Here is a 17,204-nt window from a genome sequence, read left to right as displayed (position 1 = left end):
CTGAAATGGAGCCAGAGATGATGATGTGGAGCGATGGAGCAGCTGGAGACTTTAGATCCAGAGAGGGAAAGCGACTGTGTGCTGAAGACCTGGGGGGCACGGGGGAAGGATTGCAAGGAGGGGATTGTAACCATGGCAATGATACGATATACGATAGATAGAATGACTGTAAAACCAATGTTCTCCCATGTAAACTATCACATAATTCACAATAAGACATTAAAAAATAAATAAATAAAATAAAGTAGATTTAACACTTAAAAACAACAACAACAAAAAAAAAAACTAGCATTCAGAAGCATTTGTTTTGCAAGGAGCTGTTAAAGAGTCAGTTAGAGCCCAACATTAAGAGTGGCAGTCAATAAGCTCCTTCCCTGGGAACTACACTGTACATGTATTTCTATTTTATACAGACTGTGTATTTATTGTGTAATTCCCATTTTTAACATAAGTTAGTGTTATTTTAGGTTTTATGTGTTATTTGATATAATTTGGCAGGTTATTTTGTGGGCTCCAGGAATGCTAAAATGTTTCCCATATAAATTAATGGCAATTGCTTATTTGCTTTACGCCATTCAATTTATTAAAGTTTTAATAGGAGCACTGTACTTTTTGAGATAGCAGGGAAACTTTATCAGCCCAGCAGAACACAAACAGTGCTCCAAAATTTTCCACAAACATCGTTCCATGTTGTTGTGTGCCATCAAATCGGTTTCACTTTATAGCAATCCTGAATAGGGTTTCCAAGAGCAGTTGGTGGGTCTGAACTGCTGACCTTGCAGTTAGCAGTCCAGTGCTTACCCTACAGCACCACATGAGGGCTCACAGCCATGTAGAGAGCTTCTAGGATGAGAAAATAAAGGTCACATATATTTTCATTTAGTAGTATACCAAGTTGATGATCCTTCCACATTTATTCCTCAAATATCAAGAAACAATAATAAAGAAATAGCTTATGTAATCCACAAGGCAGCCATTAATCTTTCTTCAGCATATCAAAGTGTTTTTAAAAATCAAACCAACAATCTATCTCAAATCCTTCAGCCTTGGGCACAAATCATTAACTTTTTTTTTTTTTTTAAATTCCAATGAGGTGGCTATGCTTTCTTACATCTCCCTGGTGCTGCAGGTTAATGCCCTGGACTGCAAGGTTGATCTGAACCACAAGGTTGGCAGTTCAGGCTCATTAGTGGCACTTAACAACATTGAGGCAGAGAGCAATTTGCCCAAAGTTAAATCTGCCACTGACTCCTCGCAAACCCTATATAGGTCACAATGAGTCGGAACTGGCCCAATGACACTTACCAACAACAATAACACAGCTAACAGTTGGTGGAGCTGGGGAACAAGCTGGCCCAATACTATGTTGCTGTTGTTAGGTGTCATCAAGTTGGTATGAACTCATAGTGACCCTATGCACATCAGAAAGAAACACTGTCCGGTCCGAGGCCAACCTCACAATTATGGAGTCCTGGTGTGGCACTTTAGTTTAATGCGCTAGACAGCAAAGCCGTTTGAACTGCAAGGTTGTTGGTTCAAGCTCACTAGCTGCTCCTTGGAAACCCTATTCAGGGCTGCCATGGGTTGGAACAGAGTCGATGGCACTTAACAACACAACAACGCCTGAGCCCATTGCAGCTTCCACTGTGCCAATCCATCTCATTGGGGGCTCTTCCTCTTTTTCTCCGGCCTTCCACTTTACCAAACATGATATACTTCTGCAGTGACTGTCCCTCCTGATAATCTGTCCTAAGTATGAGAAACAAAGTTTGGCCATCCTGACTTCGAAGGAGGAAGGCCCAACACTATACAAGCTCTTAATGTACCTTTCTGTTTAATTTATAAAATTCCAACTGAAATAAGAGCAGCTACTCAAACAATGAGGATTATCTTTACAACAAAGAACAGTTAATTGAGATTGTAAAACAATGTGTAAAACTATAAAGAAATAAAATTATACTGCATGTGTAAATACAGAGTACAGAAAGTAAAAATTTGACAACTTCAGTGTAAATTATAATAAAAACCGTGGGCACAGCCTGTAATGCATAGCACTAAATCTAGTAAGACTTGCCAGAATTGCTGTGCAGTTGATTGTGACTCCTAGCGACCTTACTGGACAGAATGGTGGTGGTGGTGGCTATGTGCCGTGGAGTCGCAGAACTGCCTTATATGGTTTGCAAGGTTGTAAATTTTGCAGAAGCCTGCAATCTCCCAGAGAAGGCAGGTGAGTTTCAACTACCATGATCTTTCAAACGGCAGCCAAACGTAACCACTGCCACCTGGGCTCCTTCCAGTAAGCCTGCTGTTGCTATGTGCTAATGCAAAACAACCCTATATAGGGTTTCCCAGGTGGTGAATCTTTATGGGAGTAAAACGCCTCATCTTTCTCCTGCAGATTGGGTGGTGGGTTCTAACTTTTAACCTTGTGGTAGTTAACAGCACAACAACTGGGCTCCTTCTTGTTAAGTGCCATCCGGTGAGTTCTGACTCACAGAGACCCTGTAGAGAGTTTCCAAGGAGCTACTGGTGAGTTTGAACTGCTGATCTTGCCGTTCAAACCGACCTTGGGATCTAGTGCATTATCCCACAGCGCCACAACAGGACTCCCAGTAAGACTCGGAATAGTAAAATCAGAATACTTCCTCCATACCCACAGTTTTTATAATTTGCCAAATTCCAAATTTTATGATCACTGACATTTTTCGAGTACCTTCAAAGTTTTCAGGATCCGTTCTAAATATGTATAGCTCAGACCACCTGTGGGTGAGGTCAACAAACTGATAAACTTAAAAACCTGCGTTAACAAAATAGATGATGACATCAGAAAGTCATTCCAAGCAGTGAAATAGTCATGACCAAAAGGGCAATGGGAGTATCAGACAATTTGTGATAAATGTACTATCAATGTACAACACGCTCTCAGTGTATGATGTCATATGAAGGCTTCTAGGCACACGAGCTGATGATGAGACAGGCACTAATAAACATCCACTGCCGATGTTCCACATATTAATCCTCTTGATGGGAAACAAAGACAACAGGGGGTTGGCAGTGCAGGGAGGAAATGCACATACAAGTGGAATGAGGGAAGGATTATTATGTAGGTTATGAGGTTGACACACTGTCATGTGACGGCGCCACCAGCTCGTTGCAGCACCAACGAGGTTGTGTTTATTTACACTGTGTCGCCGGGAAAAGAGCCGGCAAGCTTCAAGTGGACTATTAAGTTAACAATATTAGGGAGAAAGGAGGGCAAACGAACATCCATGGACAGGCAGATCGACGCTTGGGCCCCAAAGAGCAGCTGACCAGTAACAGATCACTCTCCCCTCCTACGGTCTTTTTTCTATTTACGCACAAAGAACAGGCTGCTTTAGGTCACTCCTGTGCCTCCTACCCTAATTACCGTGGCCTTAATTTTAGGATCTCTAAGGAGAGAGGACGGAGTGGAGAAGAGAGGGAAGAGAATTCCGGGGAGGGTCTGGGTCAGCGCTCCGGAGGGGACTTATTTCCCAACACAGGCCGGGGTCGGCGCGGCCCCAGGAGCCAGGGGTCGGCTGGACAGCCTCGCCGCCGCGTCCAGATAGAGACCGCGGCGCGTCCTTCCATCTCCCGCGGCCCCACCACTTCCGTCTCGGTCTCAGCCGTCGCCAACACCGCCCCCCCCAGGGGCCCCTCACAACGACGCACCCTACAGCCTTGCGGCCTCGAGGCCGAATCCCACCCCATCTCGCCTTTGGTTTCACTTGCCCTCCAAGGGGGTTCCCCCCACTTATTTCACTTCTGAGCGCCCTGAAGCCCACTACCCAGGGCTCTGCTTTGCTACCTGGATCCGCTTCTTGTGTCGCCTGCGTTCCGCCATGTTGGCCGCTCCGCCCGGTTCCCTCTGACGTGGAGTGAGGAGGGGGCGGTGTAAACCTCGCGAGAGCGCGCCTCGCAGCCCGTTATGTAACTCACCGGCTGGCGCCCGGGAGAAGGGGAGGCCAGGCGAAGCCGGGACCTAGGCATGTCTGGCTGTCGTTGGAGGCAGCCTTCTCTCCCCACTTCCCTCGGCATCTGTTGTCGCGGAAACGGAAGTACCTTTGGGACCTGGGAGAAGTTGAAAAGTGGGTCTGGGAACAAGAGGGCTGCTAAGAGCCCTCGGTTCTCAAACAGGACTGAGCATCCGAATCACCTGGGAAGCTCCTAAAATACAGATTCCCAGGCCCCACCCCCTCAGAGTCAGATTCAGTGTGTTTAGGGGTGGGGCCTTGCACCGAAGGCTTGACTGAGAGCCACCAAGTCCTAGATGTTTTACTTATGGCAGTTCCTATCATCTTTCCAAAGGGTCCACCCCACCCCTTTCCCACGTGTACATTTTATTAACCCCATATTAAAAATGAGAAAACCGAGACGACTGGTGGGAAGAGATATAAACTGACTTATCTAAGGCTCCACAGCTGGTAAGTGACAGAGCCAAGCCCTAAGTCTTTACAACTGTTTTCTCCCTGCTACTGGTAGTGGCGTTGTTCTCTAAAACAAATTGGATTCTCCATTCCATTCTCCACGGTGTTGCTCAAAACTCACCTTTAGAACTCAGGAGGCACAGAGACCCCAAGGAAGTCCAAGTAAGATGAAAGAGAGATTCTAAGCTTGGTGAATTATTATTATTACTATTGTTTTTAGACCAAAGGGAAAGGCCATAATTGTTAGGAAGTGCTTAGATGGAAATTCCATGACTTTAATGGAGAATTGTTCAATTGTAGAAAATTCGGAAAATATAAAAAAGTAGAAGAAGAAAAAAATTACCACCAAAAGATACAGTGTTCTTGAGTCCATTATGACTGATAGCTACTCTGTATAGGGTTTCGGAGGCTTTTAAATCTTTGCGGGAGCAGAAAGCCTCATCCCTCTCCCATGGAGCACCTGGTAGGCTAGAACTACAGACCTTGTGGTTCCAAGTCCAGTGCTTATCCTACAAAACCACCTCGGTTCCCACAAAGGATATAGATACTGTTAAAATTTTAGTTTATTTTTTCTAGTATTTATTTCCTACATATGTGTAATATAAAATATATTTTTTTTCCTCCCCCAAATGGAGATTATACTGTATATGCGACATGGTATCCTGCTTTTTTCATTTAGTGTTGTAAGCATTTATGTCATGAAATTCTTTAAGTTTCCTGTATTTTGTATGTAACCTAATAGAATTAAATATGCCATTAAAGCAAACTGGTATTTTGGTACCTTTCTCTTTTGAACTATGCAATTCTGACCTCAGGGTATCGGATCAGCAGACCATGTGGGTTTTTTTTTCTATAATCTTTAAAAACCATGTGTGGGGAAGAGGATGGGGTGAAAAAAGTGATTATTGTTACAAATTAACTCAAAACATAACCTTATGTTGTAATTTAAAATAAGAAATATCTTTATTTTCTTCAGTCCTTCTCCCCACCTATCATGAATCATGATGACTGGTCTGTTTTATTTGGAGAACATGGACTGTTCCCACAGGACAGCTGATCTATAAATGATATATTATTGCACTTCATAGATATTGAGTGTTTGTTGTTGTTAGGTGCCATCGAGACTATTTCGATTCATAGTGGTCCCATGTGACAGAATACATTGCCCCATAGAGTTGTTTGTTTTTTTTGCTTAAAACAGCACAATTTTTTTCCCTTATAGTTCTGGAGGAAAGTCCAATTGTGGCTAAAACCTAGGTGCTAGCAGGGCTGTGGTCCTTCTCTATGCTCTAAGGGACAACCTTGCCTTAAAATTAAAAAAAAAAAAAATTTTCTTGGTGACAATATGCACAGAAAAACATGCATCCAATCACAATTTTACATGAACAGTTCAGTATCACTATCTCTACCCATATCGTTTCATTACCATTAATTCAGGTTCTTTACCCTTTAAAGTGCTCATCTGTGCTATGTGAACTGCTGTTAAATTAGGCTTATAAAGACAATTCTTTATAAGAGCACTATGCTCAAGGCAAACATTCTTTATTAATTGAGCTAAAAGTATAGTTTAACAGTGGTTTTATAAAATCGTTTTGGTTCAAGGTTTAAAGGTTATTTCTGGGCATTAGATTTAGGATGGAGCACCATAGCTACAGTGGTTAAGTGCTCAGATGCTAACTAAAAGATTTGAAGGTTTGAATCCACCAGCCTTGGAAACCTTTTGGGGTAGTTTTACTCCATTCTATAGAATTGTTAGGAGTAGAAATCAAATATACTCTATAGCAATGGGTAGATTCAAGGCTTCTCCTAGTCCCATTGGATCCAATAAGTCTGGTTTTAATATGAGGTTAGAGTTCTGTTGCACACTTTTTCTCTTTTTGATCAGATTCTATCTGTTGGAGTTTTGATCAAAATGCTCAGTCATGGTAGCCAGATAGCATCATGTTTCCTTGCGTTTCCTAGCTTCTTGAGGCCTCCTGGCTTGAGGCCCCTCTGCATTCCCAAAGCCAGTCGCATGGCAACTTCCAGTTTCTTTCCCTCTGTCTCTGACCCTCTTGCTTCCCTCTTATAATGTTTTGGAATTCTGTCCTCCAGAACTGCCAAGGATAAATGTGTGTGTGTGCTTTTAAATAATATTTTACTGTGTTTTGGGTATAAGTTTACATAGAAAATCAGATTACAAGTTGGATTGCTAACCATAAACTCAGCAGTTGGAATCTATCAGTCAGTCTGCAGGAGAAAGATGAGGCTTTATGCTCCTGTAAAGATTTACAGCCTCAGAAACCCTACACAGGGTTGCTATGAATCAGAAAAGACTCAATGGCACACAATCACCAACCACTACCACATAAATTGTTCAGAGATATTGGTTACATCTTTCATTATGTTTTCATATTCTCATTAATTCTGAATGTTTTGCTTCCAATAATCTGGTGTCCCTTGACTTTACCTTTCCATCTTTGCTTTTAGTTGCCCCATAGTGTCTTCTAGACTATAATCTTTATGGGAGAAGATCCCCAGGTTTTTCTCCTGAGATCTGTTGGTTGGGTTCTAACTGGCAACCTTTTGATGAGGTAGTAAGCTGAACTGCTTAAACATTGGCCACTAGGGTTAGATACAAAATGCTAGGCTACGGCTGTGGTGGTGGGAGTTGTGAACTGTACAACTTATTCTGATTCATAACCACCCTGTGTAGGGTTTCCAAGGCTATAAATCTTTATGGGTGCAGAAAGTCTCATCTTTCTCCCAAGGAGCTGTTGGTGGATTCAAACTGCTGACCTTGCAGTTAGCAGCCCAATGTGTAACCCATCAAGGCTCCTTAGGCTAAGATTTTGTTGTTATTAGATGCTACTGAGCAGGTTCCAACTCACAGTGACCCTATGCACAACAGAACGAAACACTGCCCAATCCTGCACCATTCTTACAATTGTTACGTTTGAAACCATGTTGCTGCCGCTGTGCCATTCTGTCTTGTTGGGGATCTTCTACTTTTTCACTGACCCTTTTCTGATCAAGCATGATGTCCTTCTCCAGGGACTGGTCCCTCATGATAACAAGTCTGAAGTATGAGAGTTGAAGTCTGTCTAGCCTGACTTCTAAGAAACGTTCTGGCTGTATTTCTTCCAACACAGATTTGTTTGTTCTTTTGCCAGACTATAGTGGGAACAATATCCTTTGTGGACAATGCCTCCCTCTCAAGCCATTGCCCTAATACTTTCGTTTCACCTCCAACCTTAGGAGGAGCGTTGATTTTCTGCCCCCATGTTCTCACTGCCATTGAGATCTACCTAAACCCATTACCACTGAACCAATTCTGACTCATAGTGACCCTGTAAGGCAGAACTGACCCATAGGATTGCCAACACGACTGTAATCTTTACGGAAGCAGATTGCCACATCATTCTTCCATGGAGTGGTGGGAAGGTTTGAACCACCCATCTTTTGGTTAGCAGCCAAGAACTGAACTATTATGCCACCAGGGCTCCTTTTTCACTTCTTCCCTGTTGTTGTCAAGTCAGTAGTGACTCATAGTGACCCTGTAAGGTTTGCAAGACTGTAAATCTTTATGGGAGTAAACTGCCATATCTTACATTCACAGAACAACTGGTGGGTTTGAAGTACTGATCTTCTGATGGGTAACTACTGAGATGCTAGAGCTCCTGGATTCACTCCTTAACTAACAACTATTTGATTTCTACCTCTTCCACTGTGGTGCTTCATATGGCCCTTCTAACCATAGTGTTTGTAACTCCCACTTAATGACAGGGTTGTTGTTGTTAAGTGCTATCCACTCTGTTTCGACTCATAGCAACCCTGTATAGGGTTTCCAAGGAGTAGCTGGTGGGTTTCAACCGCTGACCTTGTGGTTTGCAGACCAGTGCTGATCCTACAGTGCCACACCAAGAGTCCTAATGACTGGGCTAGACTATGCAAATGTGAGGGGCTTACTGTGGCCCACCAAGGTGTTTGGCTTACTTTCTAATCATGTAAAGGTACACGGCATTCTTGTGGGGTGGGACCATGTAAATAAGGTGTATGAAACCCTAACCTGGAGATTGGTCAATTTTGCTATCCCAAAAGAACCAATAGATCCGTTTTGTAAGAATTGCAGCCAGAGTGCTCCTTAGAGGCCAAGATGGCCAAACTTCGTGTCTCATACTTTGGACATATTGTCAGGAGGGTGTTGCTGGAGAAGGATATCATGTTTGGTAAGGTGGAGGGTTAGAGAAAAAGAGGAAGACCCCCAACGAAATGGATTGGCCAAGTGGCAGCATCGATGGACTCAAGCGTGGCAACAGTAGTGAGGTTGGCTCAGGATCAGGCAGTGTTTCATTGTGCTGTGCATAGGGTCGCTATGGGTCGGTACCGACTCGATGGCACCTAACAACAACAACAAGAAGCTTTAAATGGTGTGGTGCTGTAGGATGAGCACTGGACTGCTGACCACAAGGTTGGCAATTCAAACCCACCAGCCATTCCTCATAAACCTGATACAGGGTTGCTCTGGGTTGTACTGACTCAATGGCACTTAACAACAACGGGCTTAAAATGAAATCTTGGTGTGGTGGAATCTAGGTTAAGCACTGGACTGATAACCTCAAGGTTGGCAGTTCAATCCACCGACTGCTCCTCAGCAATCCAGCACAGGGTTGCTTTGAGTCAAAACCAACTCAATAGTACTTAATTAAACAACAACAGGCTAAAATGAACCATTCTAGAGGCAGAAAGGGGGATCTCCTGATCATCAAGAAAGAAGAACCAGGAGTAGAGTGTGTCCTTTGGACCTGGAATCTGTGCTGAAGACCTACTTGACCTAGGATACATAGAGAAAACTGTAACCGTTTGCTGAGATGTCAAGAGATGGTAAGAATTAGGGGCAACGAAATGGTGGCAACAGATTTAAGAGACTGAGGGACACCTAAAGGAGATGGGCAGATGATGATAGTGTGGGCTTCCAGGCTCACTAAGTAAGTAAGAAAGCTGAACACCTTGTTGGTGGAGTGGGTGCCTGCCTGCCGGTACTTGGTAGAGGTATGTTTGCTAACCCATGAAGCTTGAGCTGATAATCTTCAAGCCAAGGCTTGCTGGTAGAGTTGGGTACTTCTTGGTACTTACCAACAGAGGTGAAAGAGCTTTGTGACACATACCTGAGCAAATAGAGGCCAAGGGGCCACAGGATTGTGAGGCCAAGGCCAGACATGCCTGAATTCTAGTTTGTTACTCTCCTAATCATCTCCATAATTATGAGTATTCTCTATAAGCTCTGTGTGACCATTGCAATGAATTATCACACCCAGAAGAGAAGTAGAGAGTGCCATAGGAGGGATGTTGGTGGCAGAATTGGTAAAAAGAAAAAAAAGGTTGGAAGATATAGGTATGTCTGACCTCTGCCTTATAGGAATCAGCCTTGAGCTACTGATTTTGATCTTCCTGCCCACTTGTGAAATTAGAGGAGACTTGATGCCTGTACCATACTATTTTTATAACTATCCACTAATAATTCTCCTCAAATCTTCTTTTCAGCTAGCATTTTATTTAACCTTTCAGTAGCATTTCACAATATTGAACCATTCACTTCTTGATTTCTTCTTTTTCAGCATTTATGACATCAGGTTCTTCTTTGGGATTTCATTTTAGTCTCCCTGCCTTTATCCAGCTCTTAAATAGCCCTGGCTACCATGCAAGGAGCTCTGGTAGCGTACTGGTTACAAATCAGGCTGCTAACCTCAAGGTCGGCAGTTGGAAACTACCAGCTGTTCTGCGGGAGAAAGATGAGGCTTTCTGCTTCTATAAAGATTTGCAGCCTCAGAAACCCTATACAGGGGTGGCTATAAGTCAGAACCGACGTCACAGCACATAACCACCACCACCATGTACCATCAGTTAACAGTACCTCTCTATATTAATTTTAGCTCTTTTTTTTTTTTTTTTTAACACTCAGGCCTATATAATAATTTACACCACCAAAGGGCACATTCTGAAGCCTGCCTCCTGACCACCAGCTCTCAGTCCCTCTCTTCCCATGAATCTAGAGTCCTCAGCTGCGCCCTCTCTCCATGTCCCCATCTCTGCCACTGTCTCTGGCATCGCTACTTCTCTGAATAAGGCCCCACATTGCATTCTGCTTGTGCTCTTCTCCCTTGATGGTCCTAGGGTGTTTTGTTTCTGGACTGTAAGATTAACCACTCCCCTGTTTATGTTACAAAACTTCTTCCTTTACAATTTTGACAGTCTCAAGCTAGAATCTTTGAGTGTCTCTCCACCATGGCTCTCTATGGATTCTATACTTGAGATGTTTGCAGTACTTTCCTTCCTTATCAGCTTTACTGCTATTGTCCTGATAGGAGCTTTATCATTACCTACCTGAATTATTATGACTACTTGTTCTACCTTCTCCACACTGTAAGTGATCTTCCTTCTCTAGTTTTAAACCCCCATTACTCCCCATTGTGTATAGAAGCATGAATGATAGATAATGTTCACATGTATAATCCAAGTGTCAACATTCTGGGTTTCATTTTATAAAATTAGTTTCATAATCTTCCCAGCACCTGTTTATTTCTCTGGTAGAGGCATGGGCAGTTCCTCCCAACCACTTCTTACTGATTCCCATGTGAATATTAGCATTTTTCTAAATGTGGAGCACTGTCCCTTCCCCACACCCCCACCCTTTCTTTCCCCAAGTTTTTATTGTGAATTGAGTGATAGTTTACATGGGAGGACATCGGTTTTACACTTCCCTTATTGTATTTCATTTTGTTGTAATGATTACAATCCCCTCCATACATCATCATTCAACAGTATTTGCTTCTATTGCCTCTATTTTCTTTGGATGTACACAAAACCACTCAGGAACATATAATCATTTAAAAAACCAAAGGGCACATTCTGCAAGCCTGCCTCCTGGCTGTCAGCACACAGCTTTCTCTTTCCGTGAGTCTAGAGTCCTCAGCTGCTCTATCTCTCCATGTCCTCATCTCTGCCTCCATCTCTGGTGTTGCTGCTTCTCTGGATAGGGTCCCACATTCTGCGGGTGCTCTTTTCCCTTGATTGCCGTAGGGCCTCTTCCTTTTGTCAAAATACAAAAAGTACATATAAAAGAGACTTGGCTGGGATTTCAGGAAAGAGAGGAGAGTTACATTTATTCATTCAGTAAACAAACATTTATTGAATATTTACTATGTACTAGTCCCTGTTTGGTAAGGTGGTGGGTCAGAGAAAAAGAGGAAGACCCCCAACAAGATGGATTGGCCAAGTGGCAGCATTGATGGACTCAAGCGTGGCAACAGTAGTGAGGTTGGCTCAGTATCAGGCAGTGTTTTGTTCTGCTGTGCATAAGGTCGCTATAAGTTGGCACCGACTTAATGGCACCTAACAACAACAACAATAGTCCCTGTTCTAGGTCCTGGTGTGACACTGCATGATAATGTACTGGACCTAGGCTGGCAGTTCAAACCCACTAGCATTTCTTGGAAACCCTAGACAGAGTTGCTGTGAGTTGGAACCAATTCAACGGCACTTAACAAAAGTAACAACAGACCCTGTTTTAAGGAACCCTGGTAGAATTGTGGGTTATGCATTGGGCTTCTAACCACATGGTTAGCAGTTCAAGTCCACCAGGTGCTCCATGGAAGAAAGATGAGGCTTTCTGCTTCTATAAAGATTTACAGTCTCAGAAACCCTCTACTAGGTCACTATGAGTCAGGTTGGGTACCATGGCACACCACCACCACCACCACCACCACCACCACCGCCAGTCTCTGTTCTTGGCACTGGGATAGACTAGTGAGCAAGAGGCAAAATTCCCTGCCCTTGTGGAGTTCATGTTTTAGCAAGGAGAGAACAGACAGTAAAAAATACAAATATGATCAGCAAATTATATAGTATAGGTAGTCCCCGAGTTGCAGTTTAGAAATATGTACTACACATAGTGTTGAAACACATCATTTGCAGATGTTATTCTTATATATATACTCACAGATGTTCAAAGATAGGATTTATAAAGATATTGATAATAAAAGGTAATAATAATGTGAAAAAAAGAGAGGTATTTGACTCACTTACAAAGGAATCATAAGTATGAAACTGTTGTAAGTCAGGGACTGACTGTATATTAAAATATTAAAAGACTTAGAAGAAAAGGCCAAGCACAGTGCTGGGATGGGAATGAGGGTACAATAGTAAGTTAAATGGTCTGGACAGGCCTCTTTGAGAACATTATTCTGGAGCAAAGAAAGAAGAGAAGGAAAAAAGCAAAGAAAGGCTTGAAGAAGTAAATCCTGGGGTATGTCTGAGAGAATTATGTTTGAGGGGGAGTGTCATCAAGTCAATTCCAAATCACAGCAACCTATAGGACGGAGTAGCACTACCCCCATAACATTTAGAAGGCTGCTATAGAACAAGGGGATACTGAATGGCTTAAAATCACAAAAGGTTAGTGTCATGGTTGTATCCTTTCATTACACTTGTTCTATCTGTATGCTTAGCAAATAATTCGAGAAGCTGAACTATATGAAGAGGAGTTTATATCAGGATTGGAGGAAGGCTTATTAACAACCTGTGATATTCAGATAACACAACCTTGCAGCTAAGAGGACTTGAAGCATTTTCTGATGAAGGTCAAAGAATATGGCTTTTAGTGTGGATTAGAACTCAATGTGAAAAAAACCCCAAAAAAGTCCTTATAACTTGACCAATAAGTAGCATCATGATAAACAAAGAAAAGATTGAAGTTGTCAAGGATTCCATTCTACTTAGATTCCCCAATTATCTCTCATAGAAGCAACAGTCAAAAAATCAAATGACTGACTGCATTGGGTCAATTGGCTGCAAAGAATCTCTTTAAAGTATTAAAGAGCAAAGATGGCAATTTGAGGACTAAGGTGTGCCTGATCCAAGCTATGGTATTTTCAATTGCCTCTAATGAATGTGAAAGCATATGAGGAATAAATAAGGAAAACCGGAGAAGAATTGATACATTTGAATTAAGGTGTTGTGAAGAATATTATAAGTACCATGAAGTGCCAGAAGAACAAACAAATCTGTATTGGACGAAGTACACCCAGAATGCTCCTTAGAGGTGAAGATGATGAGACTCCATCTCACATACTTTGTCCATGTTATTAGGAGGAACCATTCCCCGAAAAGGACATCATGCTTGGGAGAGGATCAGTGAAGAAGAGGAAGACCCCCAACAAGATGAATTGTCATAGAGGCTGTAACAACTAATCAAAATAGAACAATTGTGAGGATGGCACAGGACCAGGCAGTGTTTTGTTCTTTTGTACATGGGGTCGCTATGAGTTGAAGCCAACTTGATGACATTTAGCAACAACAATCTTTATAGAAGCAGATTGCCACATTCTGTACCCATGGAGTGGCTGGTGAGTTGGACTGTTGACCTTTTAGTTAAAGCTCTTAACCACTGTACCACCAGGGGTGCTGGTGGTGTGAGCAGCAAATGCTATAATTTTAGAGGTGGGAGGTTTCAGTAATTGATGAGATTACAAAGAAGATATAAGGAGATAAATTTAAAAAGGAGCAGCTAGTGGGTTTGAACCATCAACCCCGTGGTTAGCAGTCTAGTGCTTATCCTACAGCATCACACCAGGACTCTGAATTTAACAATGTTGTTGTTGTTAAATGCCATCACTTCTGACTCATGGCGACCCTGTATATGGTTTCTGGGGAGTTTGAATCTCCAACCTCAGTGTTCAAACCAACCTTGAGGTTGAGTGCTTATCCTAAGCTGCCTAAATTTTGTTGAGGAAGCACTTCCCTGTGCAATAAGAGCAGTTTTAGGAATCCCTCATTTTGCTTGGTTTATTTTATTTTAGTCTTAACATGAGAACAGAGATATAAACAGATCCGCCCCTTCAATCCACCTCCACCCAAGCAATTTGAGAGGAAATATAGGGTTTGACAAAACTTAATTCCCGAAATTAAAACCTCTTAGTCAGCTAAACCTTATAGTATGCCTCGAACTTTCTTCTTTCTGTTTAAACCTAACATCAGTTACGATGAGAAGAAGAGAGTGTAGTGGTAAAGAAAGGCTGAGTTAGCACAGATTGCATGGAACTGAAGCCAGGAGGACCAAGGAAACCAGGGCTTCTGGACCTGGGCCTCATGTGGGAGTTGGGAGAAAAATCTCTCATAGCATTCTTTCCTTTTTACATTGACCTCACCTAATGTTCTGACTGCCCTTGTGCAAGTCACCATGGTAAGACAAACTGACAGACAAGTGGTTGTGCAGCTATAGTAGAATCTACTAAAATATGACAATTTGTAGTCCTGTGTGGCATACAAAATATTCTACTTCCCATAGCTCCAATTAACATTTATCCATTTTATTTTTAGTTATGTATAAGTATTTCTTTTAAATAAATGAACTCACAGCCTTTGATATGGTAAATTTCAGCTCAAACTGCAAAAAAGGACTAGGCTCCTTTCCTAACTTATATTTGAGGTTTGAGGGGCTTGAATTTTCATCTCCAAAATGGAAAGATTTCCATTAATTAACAATTTGAAGTTCAGTTGACTGAGTGTTCAACTGTCAAAATAACCAGTTGCCAGCAGAAGTCTATTCATACTGCTACAAGGATTGACGAAGCATACTTAAGTACATTCATATGCAGTTGCTATTCTGACCTCCAACTTTTGGTGATACAAAAAATGTGGAAAGCTTAGAGTGTGCTTTTAAGAAATGCCTGAATAATCCTACACATGACTAATCAAATGAGAAGTTAGCTTGTCCAGTCTTAAGAGTAAAGCAATTTCTTCTAATTAATATGCATTTTTATTTGATCAAGAAAACAGTATTATATAAGTGGATTTTGCTCAGTCATGACTTTTAAAATGTAAGTTTTACTGGTTTTGATTTTTTCACATTGCAGTATTTTCAGACTTTCAAGAAAGTTGTAATACTATGAAGAATTCTTATATACTCTGCAGACCACCTCAGCAAATGTTAACATCTTATATAACCAGAGCACAATTTTCAAAGAAGAAAATTAACATTGACACAGTATTAGTAAGTAATCTATAGGTTTGGTTCAAATTTTATTAATTGTCCTATTAATCTCCTGATTAATTAATCATTGGTAGAAAAGATCCAGGATCTAATCCAAGACCACACATTGCATTTCATTTTCAAGATTCCTTAGGTGCTTCTTATCTGGGTCTGTTCCTCTGGTTTTTCTTTGTCTTTCAATGACTTTGACTCTTTTAAAAGTAGAATGTTGCTCAATTTGGACTTGTCTGATGTTTCCTCATGATTAAATTTAGGTCATGTAGTTTTGGCAAGAATATCGCAGAAGTGACCTTATAATCTTCTAAGGGCCTCCTATCAATATTGTCCTTTTGAAATTAGCATGGATCTTATGAGGGGTACTTTGAAGCTATGTCAATATTCTGTTCTTCACCATACTCTGGCCACTAAGTTTAGTTGTTGTTGTTGTTGTTGTTGTTGTTAAGTGCCGTCGAGTCGGTTCCGACCCATAGCGACCCTGAACAGGGTTTCCGAGGGTGTAAATCCTTGTTGTTGTTGTTGTTGTTAAGTGCCGTCGAGTCGGTTCCGACCCATAGCGACCCTGTACAGGGTTTCCGAGGGTGTAAATCTTTACGGGAGTAGAAAGCCTCATCTTTCTCCCGCAGAGCAGCTGGTAGTTTCGAACCACTGACCTTAAGGTTCGCAGCCCGATTCGTAACCACTACGCTACCAGCTAGTATCCACTATTAATTCATTCCAGAAGTAATTATTGTTGTGGTGTTTTCCAAATTCTATTTTCATATTCCTTCTTGATTTATTAGAATATTGCTGTAAGGGAGAGCATGTATTATTCAATTACTTATTCATTCAATGATCTACTTATATTAGTATGGACTCATGGATTTTTTTTTTTTTTTTTGTAGAGATTGAGAGCAATGGAAACAGAGCACTTCATGAGGGAAGGAGCCTGACCTGGCAACAGACCCAGAAACTGAGGGAGAGGACCAGAGGGGTTGAATATTTTAGATCACTCCCAGAGAAGTTATTTCAGTGAGACCTCTGGCAGCAGGTATGTTCCTTAGGAAAAGTTTCTTGGTGTGTTAATTTAAAGAATGTTAAGATTAAATGATTTAACATTTTACACCCAAGCAATCTTGCTGTGAGATCCTGTACTATTCTACCTGACTGTAACTCAGATGAAGTATCCTGTTCACTATGAAAGATGCGCTTTTGGGATTTCTAGCCTCAAAGACAACATTTTAGTTCCATTTCCATCTGCACAACTGCACTAGATGTCCAGTGACACTAGATGTAGTTCTAGGCATTAATGAGTTCCCACTACACTAGGACTCAGAGGACAGGCATGAGCACCAGGAGCAGTTTCAGTTTGGAACAATACCTCTATGACACCATCTAGATCGGAGGCTGTGGAGTCCTAGTCCAATTTATCAGAATGGCAAATAAAGGCAGGGCAAACTCCTATAAGGTATCTGAGGAATCTAGCAAGTTTCTGTAAATGAGACTGTTAAATACTGGACGTCTGACATAGGTTGGGAGTCCTGGTGTGGCACTGTGGGCTAATGTGCTAGACTGCAAAGTCTGTTTGATCTACAAGGTTGGCGGTTTGAACTCACCAGCCACTCCTTGGAAATCCTATACAGGGTCACTATGGGTCAGAACCAACTTGATGGCACTTAACAACAACAACATAGGTTGAACAAATACACATGAGAAAGAGTTGAGATTTAGATTTAAATATCAAAGGGGCT

At 41.8% G+C, this 17,204-nt stretch overlaps 1 protein-coding gene across 1 annotated transcript in view; it reads right to left on the bottom strand.

The window, feature by feature from the left end:
- The window catches only part of SEC62 (SEC62 homolog (S. cerevisiae)), a 29,086-nt gene extending 25,182 nt beyond the window's left edge, over window positions 1-3,904 (bottom strand). The window contains exon 1 of the mRNA XM_006861820.1: window positions 3,830-3,904. Within this exon, the coding sequence (XP_006861882.1) occupies window positions 3,830-3,865 (36 nt within the window). The 5' untranslated portion in view covers window positions 3,866-3,904. The remainder of the gene's footprint in view (window positions 1-3,829) is intronic.
- Window positions 3,905-17,204: the final 13,300 nt, after the last annotated feature.

This window comes from Chrysochloris asiatica, unplaced genomic scaffold (assembly GCF_000296735.1).
Source record: "Chrysochloris asiatica unplaced genomic scaffold, ChrAsi1.0 scaffold00043, whole genome shotgun sequence".
Lineage (NCBI taxonomy): Eukaryota > Metazoa > Chordata > Mammalia > Afrosoricida > Chrysochloridae > Chrysochloris > Chrysochloris asiatica.
The sequence above is the reverse complement of the archived record's forward strand: the minus strand, read 5'-3'. Positions and strand labels throughout refer to the sequence as shown.